The following is a 23822-nucleotide window of genomic DNA, read 5'->3' as shown; positions in this document are numbered from 1 at the left end:
ATTCGTAGAGACAGAACATGTAATGGTGGTTGTGAGGGGCTGGGAGGAGAGGGAGATGAGGAGTTAATGCTTAATGGGTAGTTGAAGAAGATGAAAGAGTTTGAAAGAGTTCGGGAGATGGATGGTGGCCATGGTGGCACAACAGTGTGAGTTACTGTGCTGCAGAACCATACACTTAGAAACAGTGCAGGTGGTAAAGTTTATGCTATGAATTTTATTACTACAATAAGAAATGTTTCTTGTTTAAATATTTTTATTCACTAGGGCAAAATTATTAGAAAGCGAAGCAGTGAATGAGAACCTTCGAAAAAACTTGATGAGAGCCACAGCGAGATCACCGTATTTCAGTGGATCATCAGCTTTCTCTCCTACTGTGTTGTCCTCAGACAAAGAGACCATTGAAATTATAGATCTAGCTAAGAAAGATTTAGAGAAGCTGAAAAGGAAAGAAAAGAGGAAGAAGAAAAGGTAGTGTTATAAAATCACTGTTATATGAACCCCTGTTTTTCTTACTTTACAGAATATCTTAACTTGCAATTACAGTGAGTATACATAGTTTCACAGTATATTAATGAAAGAAATGTCATTTAAATTAGCTGACAATTGCAATGATATACTTTTAATTGTTTATCTCTACTTGTACGTAAGAAAAATAAGTTTAATTATAATAATATGGTAGATTTTTAGACTATGACAAGGTAAAATTTCTATTAGAAATTATTTTATTGTTTTTGAAATAGCTGCTTTTGCATTCCACTCATCTTTTCTGCAAAGCTTGTTCTACCATTACAACTCACTGTTTTCATTTCTTTCTCATTTTCTAATGCAATTAAGTAGTCTCCTGGATATAATCTGATTCCTGTCTAGATTAGTTTAACTAAAGGCTAAACTAATCCATCAGACTGTCATTTAATGTCATTTGGTCTCTTCAGTATTTTCTGCAGGGCTTCTAATTTGATTATGTCAAAGTTATTTATGCTATTTTAGGCTTTTTGAATCTTTCAGCAAGGAGTCACTCAGCTTTTCACCACTGTTCTAGGCTTTCTTTTCCTTGCATCCTGATAATATCTTCCTCTGAAACCAACTGGGTGCAAAGAAGAGGAAAATAAAAATTTGACCACTTGTAATGTGTGGGTGGTTAAATAGTCACAAATTCTTTATGTGTCTACATACTGATTCTGTGGTGCAGTCACATTACCTACTAAACATATTTTGGATATGCCAGTCAAATTAATTTTAAGCATTTTTGGCTAGATATTCAAAAGTGGGCACAGCTATCAAATGGTTTGTTACAAGAGGCTTGCTTTGTAGAATTATTATTGACATTTAAACTGCTTTGCTCAGTCTACTTAGAAATTTTTTAGGCAACCAGGCATTTCTTCCTTGAACAGTCAGTTGACTAAAGTAATTGGAGGTTTAAATTTTTCAAATTAATTCTGCTGTGGTGTCCTTGAGTTAAAAAAGAATGATTTGAATAATGAAAACAAGGAGTTACACATTTATGGTTAGGAGGCATTGCAACTGAATTTGCATTCTTAAGATACTAATGTCTTAATAGGTGTTTTTCATGGATGACTGATTATGGCAGCATTAAGATACATAATGATTAGCTTTAATGCAAGGCTGTTAAAAACAAAACCGTGATCACAGAATTATATGATCCAACATACTGCTTGAGTGAAAATGGGGCTTTTGCTCATGACTTACTATTTTCTTGTATAATTCAGTTCTATAGTTGGTCAAAATATCAAATGGTTTGATTTGTTTTTAAAGGTCTTGGTGGTTTGTGTTCATAAATAGTAACTATAAGCAAGGTCTGTTTCTCAAGGTCATGAGCTGATTCTGCTCTTTTGTTTTGAGGTAAATTTAGAGATGTTACCATAATCACCCGTTTGGTATGAATAATGAAAAATAGGGATCCCAATAGAAACCTAGGTTGTTTTTGACATGTTTATAGTGATCATAGGTATCCTAAAATAATACTTCTGATAGAGGTTATCTTTGTGACAGTGCCGGGCAGTAAGCATTTTGATTATAACACTGGAAGAAAACATTTTATTATTAAGATTTGTCCCTGTTGCTTTTAAGATAAAAAAAATTAAACAGCTGTTATTTCAAATTGAAAAATTGATAATTTCAGTGATTATGGTAGATGTAGTAATTATTATGATAAAAATAATAGCAGATATTATTGCTAAGAAGACCTCATCGAACAAATGTATTTAAACATAAGAACCGAAGTGAAAAAATAAGTAATTTTTTAACAAAAAGTGATATGAGATTAGAAAATTTTTGATGGGGAAAAAAATTAAACTGGATAAAGTAAATTTAGAGGTAGTGCCTTAATTACCTGTGGGGGGGAAAAATGAGTGATAGCTTAGAATGAGAAAAACAAATTAGTAACTCATAATATGATATTTCAGAAAAGGCTTCATAAAGCATTTTCATATACATGCTATAATGTGTCTTTGTAGAACTAAAACCTACATAATGTAGTATGAACCTAGAAAGGAAAAATTTTCTTGCATACCATAAACTGTGTGAAAGCCTTTAGAACCAATTTATGCATTTATATTTATATATATTTATATCCATATAGTAAATTTAATAGTTTTTCTTACCACACTCCATTCAAACCTTGTTGTGGATTTAAACATGAAAATGAATACTGTTTTACTTAGCTTGATTAAAGCATTTCGTTCATCCTTGTTAACTTTGCTGTAGATCCCAATAACTTTTAGGTTGCACATAATGTAAATTCCTATTTTTAAAATGTAGCAAGCTGTCATTTTAGCTAAAGGGTTTGCTACAGGTTGAAACAAACAAATAATAAAGAGTTCCAGAAGTATTTAGAATGACTGCAGCTTTACTGAAGTTAGTGTTTAGTCTTCTATAGGAATTCCTTGGAGACAATAGTTCCTGTTTAGGTATATTGATTCTGATTGTGTTGTTTTACATCCCTCATATTTATTTTGTTCATCAGAGAGAGCATTGTAAAATTTGGGTTGTGCCTCAACCCTACGTACAGAATAAGTTCATTTAAAAAATTCTTTGGAATTTGGGACTAATTTTTCTCTAGAAAATGTTATGATGACTCACATAAAGTGATTTTTACCCATGTTGTAGTGTGGTAAGAGCAATTCAGAAGGGAAGAGGAAAAGGAAAAAAAATGGAAAAGAAACTTTCTCTCCTTTCATGGATGTAGGCAACCTTTGGAGGAAAAGTGTGAATTTGTGCCTTAGCATCCTTTTTATTCCATCTGCTGACCCCCTGTGTCCTTATGCTACCTGCCTTGCTCCAGTCAGCTCTCATGTAATTCTGCCTCACTCCAAACGAACTATTTCCAATTCCAAACCTATCTACTTCCTTCTCTCCTCCCCTTAAATTTACATTTGGTAGCAAAGCCATCTGACTAAAGGCATCCGTGCCGGTGGAGTGACTTATAACCAATAAGCCTCTTTTTAAGGATGTTTGTAATTTTGAAAGAGGAACCATTAATTCAAATACTGAGATTTTGGACAGCAACCTCATGAAGGAAAAAAAAAAAAAAGATCGAGTTATGTAGGGAAGATTTTTACCCTCTTTTAGCTGAGAGTTTCCAGGATCCATCTGGGGATTCACTTATGGGTTCAGATTTCCTACACTGTCCTCATTCTCATGGCTGCTTTCTTTCCTCCCCACTAAAGCCACAAATTATTTAGAAGCTCCATTTCTTTTAATTTGCTGTGTTTTTTATTTGTCAGTTTTTGGTTGTAGTGACTATGGGGCCTCTAATAAAAGTTAAGTGTTGGTAGGAAGAGTGGTAGCTGGGTTATTTTTATGTCAGAAACTGCATTTATGTTGAAGGAGGATGTCATAAGTCCCGTTTTACATGAAAGTTTAACTTTCTTCTGCATCAAAGTCTTTATCAAATCTACAACTAGCTAATATCTGGAGGTTTAAGGTTTATTCTTCTACCTGTCTGTGCATATTTTCTATTGAGCTATAGAATCATCCATATGGATAGATAAGGGAATGTAACAAAATCAGGTAAATAATTGAAGAGACTGTATTACCTATTTTTCAGTAACATAAAAGTTAAAATTGTTGGCAAGGTTTGTCATTCTCTCTCTCTCCTCTTTTTTTAAATGTTTACTTATTTTTGAGAGAGAGAGACACACACACAAAGCATGAGCAGAGGAGGAGCAGAGAGAGAGGGAGACACAAAATCTGAATAGGCTCCAGGCTCTGAGCTGTCAGCACAGAGCCCAACACGGGGCTCGACCCACGAACCATGAGGTTGTGACCTGAGCCGAAGTCGGACACTTAACCGACCGAGCCACCAAGGTACCCCTCTCTCTCCTCTTTATGGAAGAAACAGCCCTTCTCCATGTGATGGAATGAAATGAAGTAAAAACTCCTTTAAATTATGGAGAAATATCAGATTATTATTTTTCTGCCCCTCCACTGTCTTTTGAACGATTTGTCACAATGTTCTTCCAAGGAACAATTGAAAAGGCATCCAAAGTTTATCTACTTATTAGCTCATGTCATCCATACATTTTAATACAGTCCTCTTGTGTAAGGTAAGCAAAAATTCTGCATATTAAACACAGGAAGTTTAAGCTCTTTGCCAGGAAACCATATCCTTTGAGCCACAGTGGCTCATTTTCATCAGTATAAGACTAGATTAGGCATTATTCCCCATGTTTTTGGATATCTAGCTTTAAATGACTTGAATTATAAAAAAACTTTACTAATTCATCAGACTGCATTATCCTTGTGTTTAGTGGTGTCAGGTTGAAACTCTAGAAGCACATAGATTTCTTAGGTGATGGCTTTATTTTCCTTTTTCTAGCCATTATACTGGAACTTTTGATCCCTATTGAATATCACTCTAGAATTTTTTCCCAGAAAGATTGCTAGTCTCTTCTTATGATAGCAATATATAAGTTGATTGTGAAAACCAATCGCAGGTGCAGGCACATGAAAATAACTGGCTTGATGAAATAATTTATACTTAAGACTCAGTCTTTTCATTTAAAAATATTGATGATTCTGAAAAATATATTTGGAATTCTGGTGAGAAGTGTGCTATATCAAGATTGCTATGTGCTTAATCAGAGCCTAGCACATCTATCTTTTTGTTTATATGACAGATATTGGTATTCAGTACATTCCATTGAGTAAAGACCCCCAATTCTGTGTATTGGGTATTGTTTAAATTATATTTCAAAGGTTCTAAGTACATAGTTATAATTTTTCTTATACTTTTCTGATTGAGAAACAATCTTACTAATGGAAAGTACTGCATTCCCCATTTTATTGCCACCTTTGCCTTAGTCCTTTTGATAGTTTCTAATTATTAGTACAGTGATATGACATTTTATTTTCATTTAATAAAATTACAGTTTTCACTGACATCATAACAACCATATTCATTTGACTGTAACACCATTTCATATATAATTTTGAAATAGAATTTTTTTTTTAGATTTAGTGATGTTCACGTGTAGTATATTAAAAATAGAAAAGAAGTTTTAAACGTAGTTTTCTAGTATGTAGCATTAATGGTATTTTCATATTATGGTAGAAAGGCATTACTTTTTGACGTTCTTTTAATGATGCCATGAGAAAGTCTTCTGTGAAGATTTAAAAGGGAGAGGATATCATTGAAAGTAGGCTTTTGGGGGGAAGCTGAGAGAATCGATCCATTTTAAAAAGATTTAAAAAAGCAATGGCATCCAAACACTCTCAATACTTACCAAGTTATATAAACTGAGACTATGCATTTAATTGCTGAATAGCTTCAACTGATAGTCTATATATTCTTCTTAGATATAATGCTGCTTGTTTTTCTACTTACTTTTTATTCATTCAAAATGTATTGCCTTTTTACTGTGTATTGTCCTTTGATGATATCTTTTAAAATTTATTTTAAAGTCTTCAAGCTCATGTATCATTTTTACCTTCTTACCACTTTCGCTTTTTACTGTCTGGTTTGTCCTTCATTGGCTTGGCCTTCCAATACTGTGCCTCGTGATTTTGAAGGCTACAGAAACTTGAGGAAAGCAATCGAGAAGAAAGAAGGTTGGAATATTTCCCAGGTTTTTTATTAAAATGTCATTTAAATACTTAGTTGCCATTCACAAGGAAATGTGTTATAGAATTATAGATTGTTTCAGACTAGATTAGCTTGGTGCTCCTAAAATTAATGATGATTTTATAAAACTGACAAATACACCAAATGTATTTTTAAAAACAGCTTTTTAAGAATAAAACCCTCACAAGTTACATGGATTAAAATTCAGGCAATTTCATGTGATTTCAGAATAAATTATCCTAATTATGATAGTGCTTAATGACTTACCTTTTTTAGGTTAAAAATGATGCCCCCCAAAACTCACCATTGACTTTCAGAATATATCTTCCAGAAACTTGTGAGCAGACTGGGAACTTTTAATTGGGTGGGAATTGAGATTTTGTTGCAGCCCATGCTAAGTCACAGGTGGATTTTTCTCTCCCTCTTTCTTATTTTGTATAATATTTGTATATACAAATGTATTTGTATATACAAATATAGATGTATTTGTATATATGAATATTTGTAATATTTGTTGTTGGAAAACAACATTAAATGGCAACAAAGCAAAAGGAAACTATGGCATTACTACAGATAAGCTATCCAAGACATTTTTAAGTTGAATTAGAAAAACAAGTGTTGCTTTTAAAATGTATTTGAGGTGAGTGTCAAAATGAGATATTTTCTTTTCTCACTTAAGTTTGAGCAAAATTTAGACGCACATTTCTGAACTCCTTATATAATAAAAATTTGCATTTTAGTCATTCAGAATTATAGTTATTTAAACCAGGATCAAGTAGTATTTTACTTATCATAACTTCTCTTCATAGATTTTTCTGAATAAACCTCCAGATTATATAATCAAAATGATTAAGAAAATAATATTTAAATATTTTAGAAGCACCAGTTTAGAAATTTCATCTCTTACTTAAAATAAGCCGTTTGGGAACTTTTACTATGTGATCATCAGTTATAGTAATATCTTATTTTAAATATGAAAACTTAAAAATTATATTTTATTGAAATTATTTAATAGTTTACATGCCACAATTATATTCCACATATTATATAGTATTCAACAATATCTATAATTTATTCTATAATTCTATAACTTATTTAAAGTATTTAATAATGAGAATATAACTCTAATTATAAGTTGTACTAGAACTCAACTAATTAGTATATTTAGAACATTATATTTGTCATTAGAATTAGATCATGGCATTAAAAATGTGAGATTTCTTCTCTTTCAGAAGGTCAAAATAAAATACATGGTTAAAGTATATAGGAGTCTTCCACCTTAAGATATTCAAGTCCTTTAAGTGTCTTTAGTGAGTAAAGTTTGTTTCCAAGTTGTATATCATCCTTAAAGGATAGCAAAAATAGCAGTTTTGTGCTCTAGGATAGGGCTTTTCGAACATGAATATACATACAAATCACTTGGCTGGTTTGATAAAATGAAGATTCTGATTCAGTTAAAACTGAACTAGAGCCTGAGATTTTGCTTATCTAATAAGCTTCTCAGTGATGCTGATACTTCCCTGAACTTGAAGCATAAGATTCTAGAATACTGACCTACAGTCAAGACACTGGTTTTAGTCCCCTTGAGTGGATTAATTTCCCTACAACACAGCTTTTTAGGTTGTCAACAAGAATGTTGACATTTGGTGTCAAATGTCAAAGAGGCTAAACCACATGATCATTAGTGTTCCTTCCAACTCCAAGATTCTGATTCTGTGTAACATGCAAACTTAAATTTATCTTTCATTGCTGCTTAGATAGTTACTTTAGATATCAATTTGTCTCACTTTATTGAGGAAAACTTGAATATTTGTGGTGCAATAATTATAAAGCATCAACTTATATTTTAAAAGCTTAAGCCTTAAGTGGTATATAAAGGTAAATTAATAATGTAAAGTTATAACTCCTGATCTTTCTGTATCAGAATTGGTATGAATAGCTTATAATGTATGAGTTAACTTTAAATATAAGTGAAAAGTAACATTTGCTGGACACTAGTGACTTGGAGAAAATAGGAGGGTTAGAATAAAGTGATTATCTAGCTATAAGCCTAAACCTGAGTAAAAGAGAATTTGGGTTGCAGTTTATGTAATGAAGTGGCCACCAATAACAAAAATTGTGTGCTGCAACAGTTACAGGTGAGTAAGGAAGGCTGCATAGGGGAGAGACTGGGGAATGCTGATAAGAAAGGTCTTTCCAAACACATTCTCCTGTCCTGGCCTTAACCTTAACTTCAAGTATAGTCTGAGTACATGGTACTGTCCTTTGAATGGGATGATGGATGAAAGGGAGTTTCCTTCTAGATTTTCAGTTGGAACTGCATGATAGAAAATCAACAGTCCTAGTATAATACAAGTGATGTAAGAGTCGTTCCGTATCATCAGCATTTTTCTCTAGCAAAATGATTTAACAACATTCATGGAACCCTGTTATAGTTTACTTGATTTCTTTCCAGCTAAGATTGTTTTATTGAAATTTCTACTGGTAGTTCCTTCTCACTCTAGTGACATGCTGTCTTCTATGTATCTTTATGCATCGTTCAGTTTATGCCATCAGACTCTAACATAATTAGTGCATGAGATACACAGAAGTGACAAACAGAAGTTCTCATGTAGAGTCATAGAGATTAATATATTTAACAAACACTTACTGCACATTTATTATGTGCATCCCTTGGGTATGGGGGACATAATGCTGAGTCAAACAGAGATGATCCCTGCCCTCACAAGGCCCACAGTTTAGTGGGGAAGATAGAAATTAAAGAAGTAATCACATAAAAAAACATAAATTAAGAACTCTGAAAAGTGCTTACAAAGGAAAGTATTTGTCTTACTCTGAATACAAAAGTATCTGTGAGAATTCAGACCTAGGGTTAAACATTACAGTTTAATAATAACATACCTTAAATAAGATTAAACTTTTAGCCTAGAAGCTAAAAACAAGTCCAGGTATTAGGGCAGTTTTTTAGTGTAGCAGAATATCTGAAAGAAATGATAGTGGTTCCAAAGTTATTTTGATACAGTTTTTAAGCTGTTTCAAGGGGAATTTTATTGGGACAATATTGCCTTTTGAGCATTTTTTTACTCTTGATTTAAAAATGTTACAGTAGCACAAGAAGAAATCTCTCACATAGAGATTTACTTCAAGTTTACGTTCTTAGTATTATTTAGTTTGATTAAATGTGTGAGTCTAGCAAACAGAAATGTAACTTCTATGTATAATTGACCATGGTTGCTAGGCCATAAAAGAGTGAGTTAAGTGTGAAAAACTTTGCTCACTGTAGTGTGCACTGCCTTCTTAGGGCCACCAGGGCTGAGTTAGTTTAGCTATAAACATCACCTAATGTTAGTATGTAGTTAGAGCTGTTTAGTACCAGAAGACTGAGGAAGAGGCTTCCATTTGTATGGCCAATCTTGTGGCAGACCCTGGTATTTCCTCGTCAGTCAAAGGTTAGGCTGAACTTCAGACAGTTTTGATGTGCAAAGACCCATTTTGGTGAGAACATTTTAAGAAGAGTCCTGTGCTGTAGATATGGCATTTGAAAAAGGAGCCTGTGCCATTACTAGCGGATGCAGCCAGTGTAGACAAACTTTGGTGCACCGATTTATTCTGGATCTTTAAATTTATTCTTAAATGTATCAGGTCACCAATAAAAATGCTGCTCCTGTATCTTTGTATTTAGATGGGAAAAGTCATATATTTAGATGAGAAAAGCAAAATACTTGTTTTGATTTCCTTTGAATTTAAATCATCTACATTCTAATTAATTGACTGTTACTGTGACTAGTTCTTAGCTGTCTCCTCAGATCTCATACTCTAGGGGATAATCTATTCCTCAGTGTTTCTAGAAAATGGTCTTTTTCCCAATGATAAGTCACTATGGCTGGAATGGCAATTTCTACTTTCCTCTGAAGCATCAGACATAACTTTGCTCAAATGATAAACTCTTAGTTTATTTCCATAAGTAATTGATGGTTTTTAAAATCTGGGAGACAAAAGTGAACACCTTTCCTCTCTACTTAAATACTGTATCTTTTTGTTCCTTTTTTTTTTTTTTAAGTGTGGCTGGTAAAGAGGATAATGCAGATACTGACCAAGAGAAGAAAGAAGAAAAGGGTATTACAGAAAGAGAGAACAATGAATTAGAAGTGGTAAGTATGAAAGAATGAACTTGTAAATTTCAGTCCTTGAATTTAGCTTATTTATGGTTGCCGATAGCTACTAATTTATATGTAGAAAAGGGAAATAGTTATCATGCATCCATTTTAAACTATTTGCTTAAGGATTTCTTTTCTTCAGAAATGTGAGCCATAAAATACTGGCAACTCTCAATTTTGTGCAATGTGAAAGCATTGTGTGTGTGTGGATAGAATACCGTGAGAGAGAAAACACTATTTTATTTAAGACAAATTATGTAATACCCTTACAAGTGTGGAATGATTTTTGAAGTACTGAAAGGTGAAATTTGTATACTTCTGTATTTTGTACTCTGGCAATCTAATGAGGTAATCAGTTTGTTTTGCTGATATTGGACTATTAATAGTCACAAATCACATTTTAGGAAGAAAGTCAAGAAGTGAGTGATCATGAGGAGGAAGAGGAAGAGGAGGAGGAAGAAGAAGATGACATTGAAGGGGGTGAAAGCTCTGATGAATCAGATTCCGAATCAGATGAAAAAGGTACTTGCTGTCTAGTACAAGGACAAAGATTCATTTGGGGAATATGTTTAAAATTTGGGGAGAGAACATTCTCCATTTCCTCCTTGATGAAGGCAGCTTTTACAACTGCCAACCTGTGTATCCCCTTCCAGCCTCATGTTTCTGCCCTTACTGGATTTAGTCACTATGTGATTTCCATTCTTATTTAGTACAAATAGTATCTGTTGTCACTGCTTAGTGTGAACGCTGTTAATTTACCACCTTTTCGTAGTTTTGGGGTTACCCAGGATGTTCTCCTTCTAGCTGCGAAGTGAATGCCTGGATGTAGGTGCTCATTTTCATGCTCTTGCTCAAAAGCTGGAATTATGATATTGTTGCCTATTGCAGTATGTTTATTTTCTTCCTTTATAAATAGCCAATTATCAAGCAGACTTAGCAAACATTACCTGTGAAATTGCAATCAAGCAAAAACTGATTGATGAACTAGAAAACAGCCAGAAAAGACTACAGACACTGAAAAAGCAGTATGAAGAGAAGCTAATGATGCTGCAGCATAAGATTCGGGACACTCAGTTGGAGAGAGACCAGGTGCTCCAGAATTTAGGTAAGAATTACATTTAATTCTAATTAAGGTTCCAATTAAATTGCCAAAATGGGTGTTTATCATTGCTTCCCTTAGAAGAAAGACATTACATTAGCGGCCACATTAAATATGAGTTTGTGTCATGTTAAATATTGCCTATTTTTTTTCATTTTGATACCTATTTAGGCTATTTAATTATTTTGTCCAAAGTTGTGGCTGATTGTTTTACTGTCTTAATGCTGGAAACATTTATTAAATTAAAAAAAAAAAACTGTTAAAGAAGTTGAGAGTAGATAATAAAACAGAGAGTAATTCAAAGATACCCTGGCTTCTTGAAGTTTGTGTTTGGGAGGTAGTTTTTCTCTAAGGTCATAAGTTATAAATCTGTGATGTGAAAAATCTGTGTCTCACAGAAACAAATGCAAATATCCTTTGGTCATTTAGGCTCAGTGGAGTCTTATTCAGAAGAAAAGGCAAAAAAAGTTAGGTCTGAATATGAAAAGAAACTTCAAGCCATGAATAAAGAACTGCAAAGGCTTCAGACAGCTCAGAAAGAGCATGCAAGGTTGCTTAAAAACCAGTCTCAATATGAAAAGCAATTGAAGAAATTGCAGCAGGATGTGATGGAAATGAAAAAAACAAAGGTACTGACTGTATTTTGCATTAAAATCTGATGTTGAGGATATGTGTTTCATTTGGGACAAAAAGTTATTGTGATTCTTTCCATATTCAATAAAAGGGTAACCGAGTCTTACAAATGATGTACTTCCTTTTGGCAATTAGAAGTTGCTTCCTGCCCTCATCCATTATCAAAACCTTTCTTCAGAGTAGGTGAAAATCATGTGGTTGAAAATAGGGCTTCTTTTGACTCTGATGGATATCTCTCCTCCTAAAACACGTAAAATATTTCAAACATGAAAAAAATCATTAAAAATTACATAATGAACACTATATACACTATCTTAAACACTACAGTTATACGGAAAATCTATGTATTCCTTTTTGATCATCTTCTTTCCTGAAGAGGTAACAACTATCTTGAATTTAGTGTTTATCATTCCCATGCATAGAAGAATATACATCGTCTTCTCTTAACAAAACACAGTATGTGAATTCTGATCTGTTATCTGTTTTTTCTGTGGGATGAATTTTTCTTATTAACATTTGGTGTGAAAATCAGCAAATGTGAAAATGATTTAGGAAGTTTTAGATTCTTATGTTGTGTCTTTGCTGAGGACAACAATAGCTAAAATTATTAGGTGCTTACAATATGCCAAGCATTATTATAAGCACTCTTCAGGTATTGTTAAATTCTCATAATAGTATAATGCCACAGAACTGTTATTTCTTATATATTTTTTTTATATATGAGAAAATGAAAACCTAGGGAGGTAAAGTAATTTGTTCAAGGTCACACAGCTACTGGTAATAAGTACCAAAAATTCATTCAAGTTATAGAACAATTGAACATTTATATAAAAAACATAGAGCACTAAGCAATTTGATAGGAATATATTAGAAAAGTTATTAGGAAAAGAAATGTACTAATCCCACAAAAATAAGAATTGACCATTTAAAATGTGCAACAAAAGTCCACTTGTCTCTGTTAAGTATTCAGAATTCTAACTGCTTGCTTCCATTAGTTTAATGAATGTTGTGATAGGGTAACTCCAATAGATGTGTTTACCTAATTTTTTTAGGTTCGACTAATGAAACAAATGAAAGAAGAACAAGAAAAAGCCAGATTGACAGAGTCTAGGAGAAACAGAGAGATTGCTCAATTGAAAAAAGATCAACGTAAAAGAGATGTGAGTGGACTTTAACTTTCAGTTATATACAAATCTTGTACATTGAACAAGCTTGTTTAGTAAATGGAAGAAAATTTTCTTATAACTTTAACTATTAAATGCAGGTTAAGGACAATAAGCATAAGGACAATAAGTATGCATTAATTTAGTAATATGGCAGTTATTATATGGATTATAGTGATTCAATATACAAGCTTATAAAAAACAATATAATGTTATTATAAATTTCGTTAGAGGCTTATTTCCTAGATGATGAGATAGGAGAAAATGGCAAAGATATAATTGGTTATCTCTAGGGAAATCAGGTAACTACTTATAGTCTTGTATAAGATAGTGATTTTAGGATGGTTCCAAAGACAGTTTCACCTAGAGAGTCTTAGAGATGTTCCTGAATAATAACCCAGTTTCACTAGAGGTGGCTTTAATAAGAGCGCAAAAGTTTTCATATTCTTTCACTCAAGAATCCTGCTTCTTCCATGAACTCAGACTAAGAAAATAATCTAAAATAAGAAAAATTGTTATGTATTAAAATCTTTAATCTAGAGTAATTTGTAATAGTGAAAACGTAAAAATAACCAAGATACTTGACAGTATGGAGAATAGTTAAATAAATTATAGCCCATCTCATTTAATAAGTTATTATTCATCTATTGAAGATTAGGATTTGGAAACTGCATAAAATGAAAAATGACCGTGATTTAACATTAAGCATAAAGTAGCATTTCATATATGCATGCTTGATTAAATGAGGGAAAAATTTTAAGGATATATACTAGCATGCTAACTTTAGCTGTGTCAAGATTTTAAGTTACAGCCTATTTGTTTTTTATTCTTTCTAAATTTTGGCAATATGGTTATTTCTTTTTTTTTTTAATGTTTATTTATTTAGAGAGAGAGCATGAGCACAGTGGGGTAAGGGCAGAGAAAGAGAGGGAGAGAGAGAATCTCAAGCAGGCTCCACACTGTCAGCATAGAGCCCAACATAGGACTCAATCTCATGAACCATGAGATCATGACCTGAGCCAAAATCAAGAGTCAGAGGCACCCCAGCAATTTGGTGTTTTCATTTATGGTGTTTTTTTGTTTTTTTGTTTTTTTTTGTTTTTTTTTTTTTTTTTTCTCAGAAGAAGAAGAAGCCACCGTGGTCTTTTCTCCATTGTTGGTTAGGTTTCAGCTTCTGTTCCTTTTTTCTTGCTCAACTTTGTCTAAGTCCTCCCTGGAGAAAATCTGAGCATACAGCATATTTTAGAAAATAGAAACCTACTTTGGGAAATAAAAAGAAAACTTAAGGAGATAGAAGAGAGTAATGACAGAGAAAAGTAGATATTTTCACAAGATGACTTCTGTATTAAGGCTATATTTCTTTTTCTTTTTCCTATTAAAAATTGGCATATATTCGTGAGCCATAAAGTTTGCTCTTTTAAACTATACAATTCAAGGTTTTAATATATTCACAGAATTGTGCAACAATCATTACCATCTTATTCCAGAATATTTTTTATCAGTCCAAAAAGTAACTCCATATCCATTAGCAGTCACTCCCTATTCTTCCGTCTTCCTGGCCCTGGCAGCCATTCTGGTATACTTTCTGTCTCCATGGATTTGCCCATTGTAAATGGAATATATGATATATATAGCTTTTTGTGTTTGGTTTCTTTCATTTAGCATGATGTTTTCAAGGTTCATCCATGTTATTACATGTATTGGTAGTTCATTTCTTTTTATGACTGTATGGATAGAGCACATTTTGTTTTTGCATTCCTTAGTTGGTGGATATTTGGGTTATTTCCACTTTTTGGCTATTTATTTTTAAAGTTTTTATCCCAATTCTGGTTATTTAATATACAGTGTAATATTAGTTTCAGGTATACAGTATAGTGATTCGACACCTTCATATGATACTCAGTGCTCATCAAGTGCATTCCTTAATCCTTGTCAGCCCCTTCAGTCCCTTCAGCCTATTTCAGCCCCTTTCCCCAACTCTCCTCTGGTAACCATCAGTTTATTCTCTACAGTTAAAGAGTCTGCTTCTTGGTTTGCCTCTCTCTCTCTCTTTTTTTTTTCCCTTTGCTCATTTTTGTTTCTTAAATTCCACATATTAAAGAAGGAAATCTTGCCATTTGCAGTGACATGGGTGGAGTTAGTATTATGCTAAGCGAAATAAGTCAGAGAGAGACAAATACCATATTTATTTATTTTTAATGAAAACTTTTGGATGACAGGAATAATTTCCTTATAATGTACTGTACTTATTTCTTTACAACTAATTCATATGAGATAGAGTAATATTGCACAATTAACTACTATTATGGAATTTTTGAATCTTATTCTACAACATAGGATCACATATGATATAATATTCTGTTATAAAGATATGAGGCTGGCTAGTCACATACAAAGCTAACATTCAGACTCCTTTGCCCTTCTACTTATTGCTTTGTGTGCATATTGACTCCCTTTCTAAATTGTTTCTTGTCATACTCGTCTTCGAACCCTTTGTACCAAAAATATGAATGAGCTTGAGATTTGATTTTGAATAAGGAAAAACTTAATTTAGTAACAAGTTTCAAACCATTTGTTTATTTTAATTTTTGGAAGTTCAGTTATTTAAAAACATTTATTAACTTTGCCTCTATGTCAATCATTGTTGTAGGCAATGAAGATACAGCAGTGACTATGCATAAACATGAGATGAATGATCTGTTTGCACTAGGGATACAAAACATGAAGGTTATTTGGTATATCACAGAATTTAAGTCCTAGAAGGGATGTTTGTGATTAAGTCCAATTCCTAAGCTTTGCCCAAGATCACAGAGTTAAATAAATGACAGAACCAAAACTAGGATCTGTGTTCTTTTTCAGTCCAAAATTTCTTCCTAAATTATAGCCTTATAAAATGACTTAAAGTTGTTTATAATTAATTGTCTTCATCATATAGAGTACCTAAAAGCAAATTGGTAACCAATACCGACATGTTTTATTTTTCATTTACTTTACCCAACATAATATTTCCGAAGTTCTTGTAAAGTGCTAATACAATTAATATATGTTTTCCCTATATTTAAAATGGAGTTAATAATTACTGATATATTTTAAGGTGCCTTTACTGGAAATATTCTAAGCTGTGTTTCTTCCTTCCTCAGCAAAATTAAATGTCTAGCAAAAAATGAAATGATACAATATTTGTAAGGCATTTAGAAAAGCACTTGTATATAATAAGCACTATGAATGTTTCTTAAATAAAATTGTGGCACAGAGATAACTTCATTTTTCAGAAAGAGATGGCTGCATCAGTATGTATTTTTGTTTATTGGAATAAAATATTCTTATCTGTAGTAATGGATGCAAGGTTGTTTTTAGCTCAGATTTTGCTAAGAACTGATGGGGCATCTGTTAATGCAGGAGTAGGAAGTATTGGGGCATATGTTAATGCAGTGGGATGGGGCATACGTTAATGCAGGAGTAGAAAGCATTATATCTTTCAGTTTACTATTTTAACTTATCAATATTATTTTTATAGCATCAACTTAGACTTTTGGAAGCCCAAAAAAGAAACCAAGAAGTGGTTCTTCGTCGCAAAACCGAAGAGGCAAGTTGATCACTTGGAGGAAACATCTGGCTTTGAGATACGTGATGTATTTCTGTAGACTAAAAGAATGAGTCTATCTCTGTTGCACTTTCAGGTTACAGCTCTTCGTAGGCAAGTGAGGCCCATGTCAGATAGAGTAGCTGGGAAAGTCATGCGGAAGCTGAGCTCATCCGATACCCCTGTTCAGGACACGGGTTCCAGTGCAGCTGCTGTAGAAGCAGATGTATCAAGGGCAGGAGCCCAGCAGAAAATGAGAATTCCTGTGGCAAGAGTCCAGGCCTTACCAACGCCCACAACAAATGGAACCAGGTCAGTACAATTCTTTTGTTCCTTCTGACATAATCTTTGTGGCATTATTACTGAATGTTGGACTTAAATGAAAAAACAGCGTATTTTTTGGCAGTATACAGTCAAATAAACATATAAGTAATAATTATGTTTATCTGTTTTTATATGATTATAGAAAAAAATATCAGAGGAAAGGGTTGACTGGCCGAGTGTTTACTTCCAAGACAGCTCGCATGAAGTGGCAGCTTCTTGAGCGCAGGGTCACAGACATCATCATGCAGAAAATGACTATTTCCAATATGGAGACGGATATGAATAGACTCCTCAAGGTGTGGAAAACAGAACATAGATATGTTCTTTCTTAGCTGACTGGTAATTTTAGGTTTCCAAATTTGATCCCTTGGTACATTAATCCTTACCAATTTGTCTTTTTTTCTTTTTCTTTTTTTTGTGGGTTTTGATCGCATTATGTGTGAACAGATGAACATCATTTCTTTTTTGTTTTGTTTTGTCTTAATTGTGGTAAGAAAAGACAGCACGAGATTTACCCTCTTAACCCATTTTTAAGTGTACAGTACAGCATTGTTAACTATAGGAACAGTGTTGATTAGCAGATGTCTAGAACTTATTTGAGTAACTGAAACTTCATAGCACCCCTCAATTCCCCCCAACCTGGCCCCCGGTCCCTGGAAACCACCATTTTACTTACTGCATCTATGAGTTTGACTCTTTTAGATACCTTATATGAATGAAATCTTGCAGTACTTGTCCTTCTGTGACTCACTTATTTCATTTAACATAATATTCTTAAGGTCCTGGATGAATATCATTTCTTAAAATCCAATCTGTTTTTTCAATAGCAACGGGAAGAACTCACAAAAAGACGAGAGAAACTTTCAAAAAGACGAGAAAAGATGATCAAGGAGAGTGGAGAGGGAGATAAAAATGTGGTTAACATCAATGAGGAGATGGAGTCATTAACTGCTAACATAGATTACATCAATGACAGTATTTCTGATTGTCAAGCCAACATCATGCAGATGGAAGAAGCAAAGGTTTGTAATTGTAAAAAAATGGTTAATGGCTTAAGGAAGATGTTTTTGTATTTTTAATCATGAAAAGCACTTTGAATTTTTATATCAAGGAATTTTCTATTTATGGGTTTACTATGATTCTTAGGTTTTGCATGAATGTCACTCCCTGCTTGCTCTCCAGATTTCTTTGCTGATTTTGTGATATTATTTATTGTTTATAAAATCAAAAAGAGGGGCGCCTTGGTGGCTCAGTCGGTTAAGTGTCCGACTTCGGCTCAGGTCATGATCTCACGGTCCGTGAGTTCGAGCCCCGCGTTGGGCTCTGTGCTGACAGCTCAGAGCCTGGAGCCTGTTTCCGATTCTGTGTCTCCCTCTCTCTCTGCCCCTCCCCTGTTCATGCTCTGTCTCTCTCTGTCTAAAAAATAAATAAACATTAAAAAAAATTTTTAAATCAAAAAGATGTAAAAACGTATATCACTTATTAATCCACCTTGAATTCTTAACTGCTCAAATGTGTCTTTTCTTTTCAACTAACCCATATGTTTCTTGGAGTAGGGATCATATTTTACATTTTTCTGAGGAGTCTTATTAACTTACCCAACACTATCAAATAAATAAATGAGACATCAGACTTTTGCCTCTGAATATATTCAGCTCAAAATAATGTTCGTCATATGCTGATTTAATGTAGGAAGAAGGAGAAACATTGGATATCACTGCGGTCATTAATGCTTGCACACTTACAGAAGCCCGATACCTGCTGGACCACTTCTTGTCAATGGGTATCAATAAGGTATGATCTAACTACACCCAAATAATGATTAATTCATTTTGTTTATCTTTCATCAGTGACCCTTTCCTTTATAATATGTAAGAAGGGTTTTTTTTTTAACTGAAAAGTATTTTTTTTACCTTTCTTTAGAGTTAAGAAAAGTCAGGACTATTTAGATCAATTCCATTAGCTTGTCATCCATTGTGCTTGTGTATTAGAAGAGGTAAACAACTTAAACAAGCAATAATTCATCTTTTGCTTTAACAAAGGAAAAATGAAAAGAAAAATCTCTTGGGGTGCAAACAAAGTTGGTATCATAACTTTGGTTTAGTATTGATTTTTCACAGCTCGAAAAGAAATCTGAAAGTAAAAAATACAGTGGTGCTTCCCTCCTCTTTGAATGTAAATGCATTAACCTGTCACCTGTAAGAATCCTAAATATTGAGGATGATAATGATTTCTGACTCCCCCCCCCTTTTTTCTTTGCCACTTTGGGATGGTGCTAGACCCTTTATTTTATGTTCTCCCACTTAATCTTCACAATGTGCTAGGAAGTAGATATTATTAATATCATTCTGCATATGAGGCAACTGAAGTAGGAAGATAAGGTAATTTGCTCAAGGTCACCAGGCTAGTAAGCGGAGGAGCTACAGTGAATCAACGTCTATCGGATGTCAAAGTCCATATATCATATGCATTTGTTATTTGATACACATCTTTGTATGGAAGATTCTGTTATGTATGACCTGAGATAATTGTTGTTGTTGTTATTATTATTATTATTATTATTATTATTATTATGTTTTGGTGTTGTTACAGGGTCTTCAGGCTGCCCAGAAAGAGGCTCAAATTAAAGTACTTGAAGGTCGGCTTAAACAAACCGAAATAACCAGCGCTACACAAAACCAGCTCTTATTCCATATGTTGAAAGAGAAAGCAGAATTAAATCCTGAGCTAGATGCTTTACTAGGCCATGCTTTACAAGGTAATTTGGACTAAATTTCTGTTAAACAAATTGCATGGTAGCTTTGCTCTTTGAGAATGCTATACTATACCTCTTTCTCCTATTGCTTGATTGAATAGATGCTATATTTACTCATGCTTTTAATAATTATTCCTTCTTTAATTTGCATGTATAAATTTGGGGGGATTTAATTATTGTCATTCCAAGAAATGATTACCAACTTTAAAAGGCTTATTTAACCTTACTGAGCACTTAGTTTTTATGAATAAAGAGGATCAACCAAGTTTCTGAATTGGTTATTTAAAACATTAACCACATTTCATTACTTTACTCTGCATATCTAATTGCCTTAAAAAATAATAAGTGTTTTCTATGGCATCTATTCTACATATCTTATAAATGGTGCATAATCTTGTTTTATGTGGGAGTTCTTAACATTGGATCTGTTTTGATTGGAGTATTGCTTTTTGTTTCCTTTTTGCTGTTATTTACACAGATCTAGATAGCGTACCTTTAGGTAAGTATGTTTAGCTTTCTGTGTACCCTACAGCTGCATGAATTACTAATTGTTCATGTACACTAATTGTGGTACATCTTATGTTTAAAATTTTTATTGGCAGCCAACTGGTTTTTGCATGATCTTTTTGAAATGTATCCATGACCACAAACATACTAAGTCTTTTGTCTTTCCTATATATTCATTCCTGTTTTAAAACCTATTAGATTTTTAAAGAAGCATACTTTAGTTAATTTTCTCTTTTAGTTTTTGACCTCCAGCTGTGACTCCAGTTTCGTAAGCCTTTCTTTCTGTTTCTTGTAGGAAAAAATGGAGTATACATTTCTTTTTAATTTTTAAATATATCTGTTAACTTGCATCTGTTGTTTTAACCTCATAACTTTCCTTAGCATATATCTTTGGTATATACTTGTCTTTGGTATATATTTGCTAGATTCTCAGCTATTCTTAATTTTTGTAAAATTAAATACATATATTTTAACACTGTAAACTGAAATTATTCAAAGCATTCTATATGAACATATTGAAACAATATTTATGATTATAATATTTTCAGATTAGAAGTGGCTTTAGAGATGACCAAATGTAGAGATTTTCAAACCTTCCCCTTGCCACTACAACCTTGTCATGAACTACACCCACCCATTAATAATGTCTCTGCTCCTCTCAATGATGATACACATGAAGGACCAGGAGTATCAGGGCAATTTTATTACTTGTGATTTTTCTGAATGATTATTTTGGAGCAGTTTTTATTTAATTAAAATTTTTTTTCAGAATCTGATCTGATCTTTTCTTTTTATAAGCACACAGCTGCCAAAAGTGTTCTAAACGCTTATCCTTAAAGGAGAGGAATGTAATTGAAAGATTAAATGTACTTACCTTTATGTGTCAGTAGAATAAATATAATCTATACATCTGAATTTGTTTTAAATAAGATGTTACATAAATAAAATACATGCGTTATTTGATTTTTTTTTAGATGTTTATACCGCATGTTAATCTCAAAGTAGTATTTTCTTGAGATCAACTGCATAATATAGGTATGGAAAGGCTGATACTTTTAAGCTGCTTAAGCTATACCAAGTTCAGGTAGAACAAATAGGATTGGTTATATCCTAACCAAGACTGTCAAAGTTCCTGGATTATAACTAGGATTTTTGCCATTCCATGTCTTATTAGGCATGTTTCTTCTGTTTCTGTTCTTCTTCCTCCCTTTCCTCCTCCTCCTCTTTGTTCTTCTTCGTGGTCCAATCTATAGTAAAAAGTAAATTCTCTTTGTTTGTGTAAACTTTATTTAGTTAGTTATTTTGAAAGAGAAAGAGAGAGGGAGAGACAGGGAGGGAGAGAGAGTGGGGAGGGGCATTGTGAGTGACAGACTCTCAAGCAGGCTTCGCACCAGCAGCACAGAGCCCAATGTGGGGCTCAAACCCACACCATGAGATCATGACCTGAGCTAAAGTTGGACACTTAACTGACTGGGCCACCCAAGAGCCCCTAGTAATAAGTAAATTGTTATTTACATCCATTGTCTCTTTTAACTTGGAAGAGAAATGTAAGTGTCCTCCTTGATATCCTTTAGTGCAGAAGATATTGAACTGCTAATTTGATGAGCAGTGTTATTTTTTTTTACAACTTTCAAACAACTTCCATTTGTCTATGGCTGGAAAAGGGTCTGAATCAGAGAGTGGAAACCCATTCAACTGATGTAACCTGTGTCTCATGGCTGAAATCTGTGCTAGGGATGGGGGCCATAGTCTAGCCAAGAGGGGCTTAGAGGAAAAACACAGAAAGAGAAAAAAATGGAAGTTAAATCCACAGAAGCTCGAGGGTCCTATAAACTTTGCTTTAAAAACATTTGCTTAGCTCCAGTTTTACCTCAAACATCAGGCTGAGTGTTTGGATTCAAAGATGAATATGACAGCAAATCTTTCCCTTATCGACTTGATGCCTTACTGAGGGTGACAGACAGAGTATGATAAATTCAGTGAGGGCGATGATTGAGATATGTATAGGGAGTTATAGGAAGAGATAGTAGGGTCACCCAACAAGAATGGAGGAGTTGATAAAGGCTTTTCTGGAGGAGGTGACATTTGACCTGAAACATAAAGGAAGAAAAAGAGTTAGCAAGGCAAAAGACAAGGTGGAAAGGGTGGGGGGGGGCAGAGAAGAGTCCCTCTGGGCAATGACTAAACTAAAACATGGGGACTTAGCCACAGTATCGTGTGCCTGAGGCCTTTAAGCAGGTTGGTGCCCTCAACAGGTACATAGCATAGAATGATAGAACGTAAGACCAGAGTGTGAACCATGCCAGCATCCCTTTCTGATAAACTTGTACTTTTGTAGCCTTTGAAGAACATCTTTATTATCCTTTTCTTTTTTCCCAACCTATGTTAGGATCCCTAAGACCTCCCCTATCTTTGAGACTTGCTAGGAAGACTGATGGGGCTTAGCATGTGGTTGTTTTTATGGCAAAGATCCATGAGAGCAGTGTAGGAAGGATACACAGCTGGATCATAAGGCAAAAAACCACAGATGTTGTCTGGAGGAATCCATGTCTAGTTTTCCTTATGATCTTTCCCTTCTATGGGACATAATACAGAATTTTCATTTCCCTCTGGAGTAAAAATGCAGCAGCATGTGCACAATGTTTATATCCAGGGAAGTCCCTTGTTACTTAGCACCTGAAGCTTTTCCTGGGGACTGGTCACATAGGTTCCATCTGTCTGGGATTCAGGACTCCCAGAAGGAAAGCAGGAGTTTAGCATAAGCCATATTGTTTGTGCAAACAACCTAGGTACAGTAAGTACCTTCGGTAGCTAACTAGTGACTGGGGATGCTCTGAGAATCAAGTTTCCAGGTGCCAGACAAAGTCCAACTTTGTAAGCAGGCCATTCTAAGGATAGTAGTGTTTGGGCTGCTATGTTAACTCTTTTCTATACACTATTTTTTTTTTTTTTTATAACTTCTAATAACTGAAAAAAAAAAAGACTTGAAAATACCTGGTTTACTTCCAGTGATGTGACACTGCTCAACTTTACACTGATATAGATGAACTTCAAGGCATTCAGAAGTTGCAAGTCTCTGCCTTTAGCTTTAACTTTCTGGCATTGAGAAAAGAAGCTAGTAGTGGGCTGGATGTGTATTCTCAGAGTTACGAGTACAACAGTGAGGTGATAGTTTGTTCTATTGCCCAGATGACCATAGTGCTCAGACTAAGCTCAGTCCAGCAGAGGAGTCTGATCTGGTGACTTTCCTGGTGGGGGCCTCTATCCTCTGGCCAGGTTGGTCATGTCAAACCATAATTATCTCTAAATAAGTCATACATGCATAAGCAGGAGCTAAGTTTTTACTAAGCACTCATATGATGTTTAACATACTAACTGGTCTCACACTAACTGGTTTCTACAAGAAAAACACTGGCAAATCTTAGCCAGCCTTTATGCATGGGAAAATAAAGATTAGGTTTGTCATTTCTTTATAACCTCATGTTCTATATTATCAACTAATGCAGTCACCTTAACACG

The 23822-nt window shown here is 33.9% G+C and overlaps 1 protein-coding gene across 13 annotated transcripts in view; it reads left to right on the top strand.

The window, feature by feature from the left end:
- The window catches only part of KIF21A (kinesin family member 21A), a 152443-nt gene that overhangs the window by 97261 nt on the left and 31360 nt on the right, over positions 1–23822 (top strand). For 6 of the 13 annotated variants that reach the window (XM_023256938.2, XM_023256937.2, XM_023256939.2 and 3 more), the window contains exons 11-24: positions 265–468; positions 6031–6069; positions 10143–10233; positions 10644–10761; positions 11156–11344; positions 11768–11967; positions 13024–13131; positions 16652–16720; positions 16815–17029; positions 17184–17337; positions 17869–18063; positions 18734–18835; positions 19634–19799; positions 20275–20295. In XM_023256938.2, the coding sequence (XP_023112706.1) occupies positions 265–468; positions 6031–6069; positions 10143–10233; positions 10644–10761; positions 11156–11344; positions 11768–11967; positions 13024–13131; positions 16652–16720; positions 16815–17029; positions 17184–17337; positions 17869–18063; positions 18734–18835; positions 19634–19799; positions 20275–20295 (1871 nt within the window). The remainder of the gene's footprint in view (positions 1–264; positions 469–6030; positions 6070–10142; positions 10234–10643; positions 10762–11155; positions 11345–11767; positions 11968–13023; positions 13132–16651; positions 16721–16814; positions 17030–17183; positions 17338–17868; positions 18064–18733; positions 18836–19633; positions 19800–20274; positions 20296–23822) is intronic. The other 7 variants (XM_023256932.2, XM_023256930.2, XM_023256940.2 and 4 more) reach the window with 3 other exon arrangements.

This window comes from Felis catus, chromosome B4, assembly GCF_018350175.1.
Source record: "Felis catus isolate Fca126 chromosome B4, F.catus_Fca126_mat1.0, whole genome shotgun sequence".
Classification (NCBI taxonomy): Eukaryota; Metazoa; Chordata; class Mammalia; order Carnivora; family Felidae; genus Felis; species Felis catus.
This window is presented reverse-complemented; position numbering and strand designations above follow the sequence as displayed.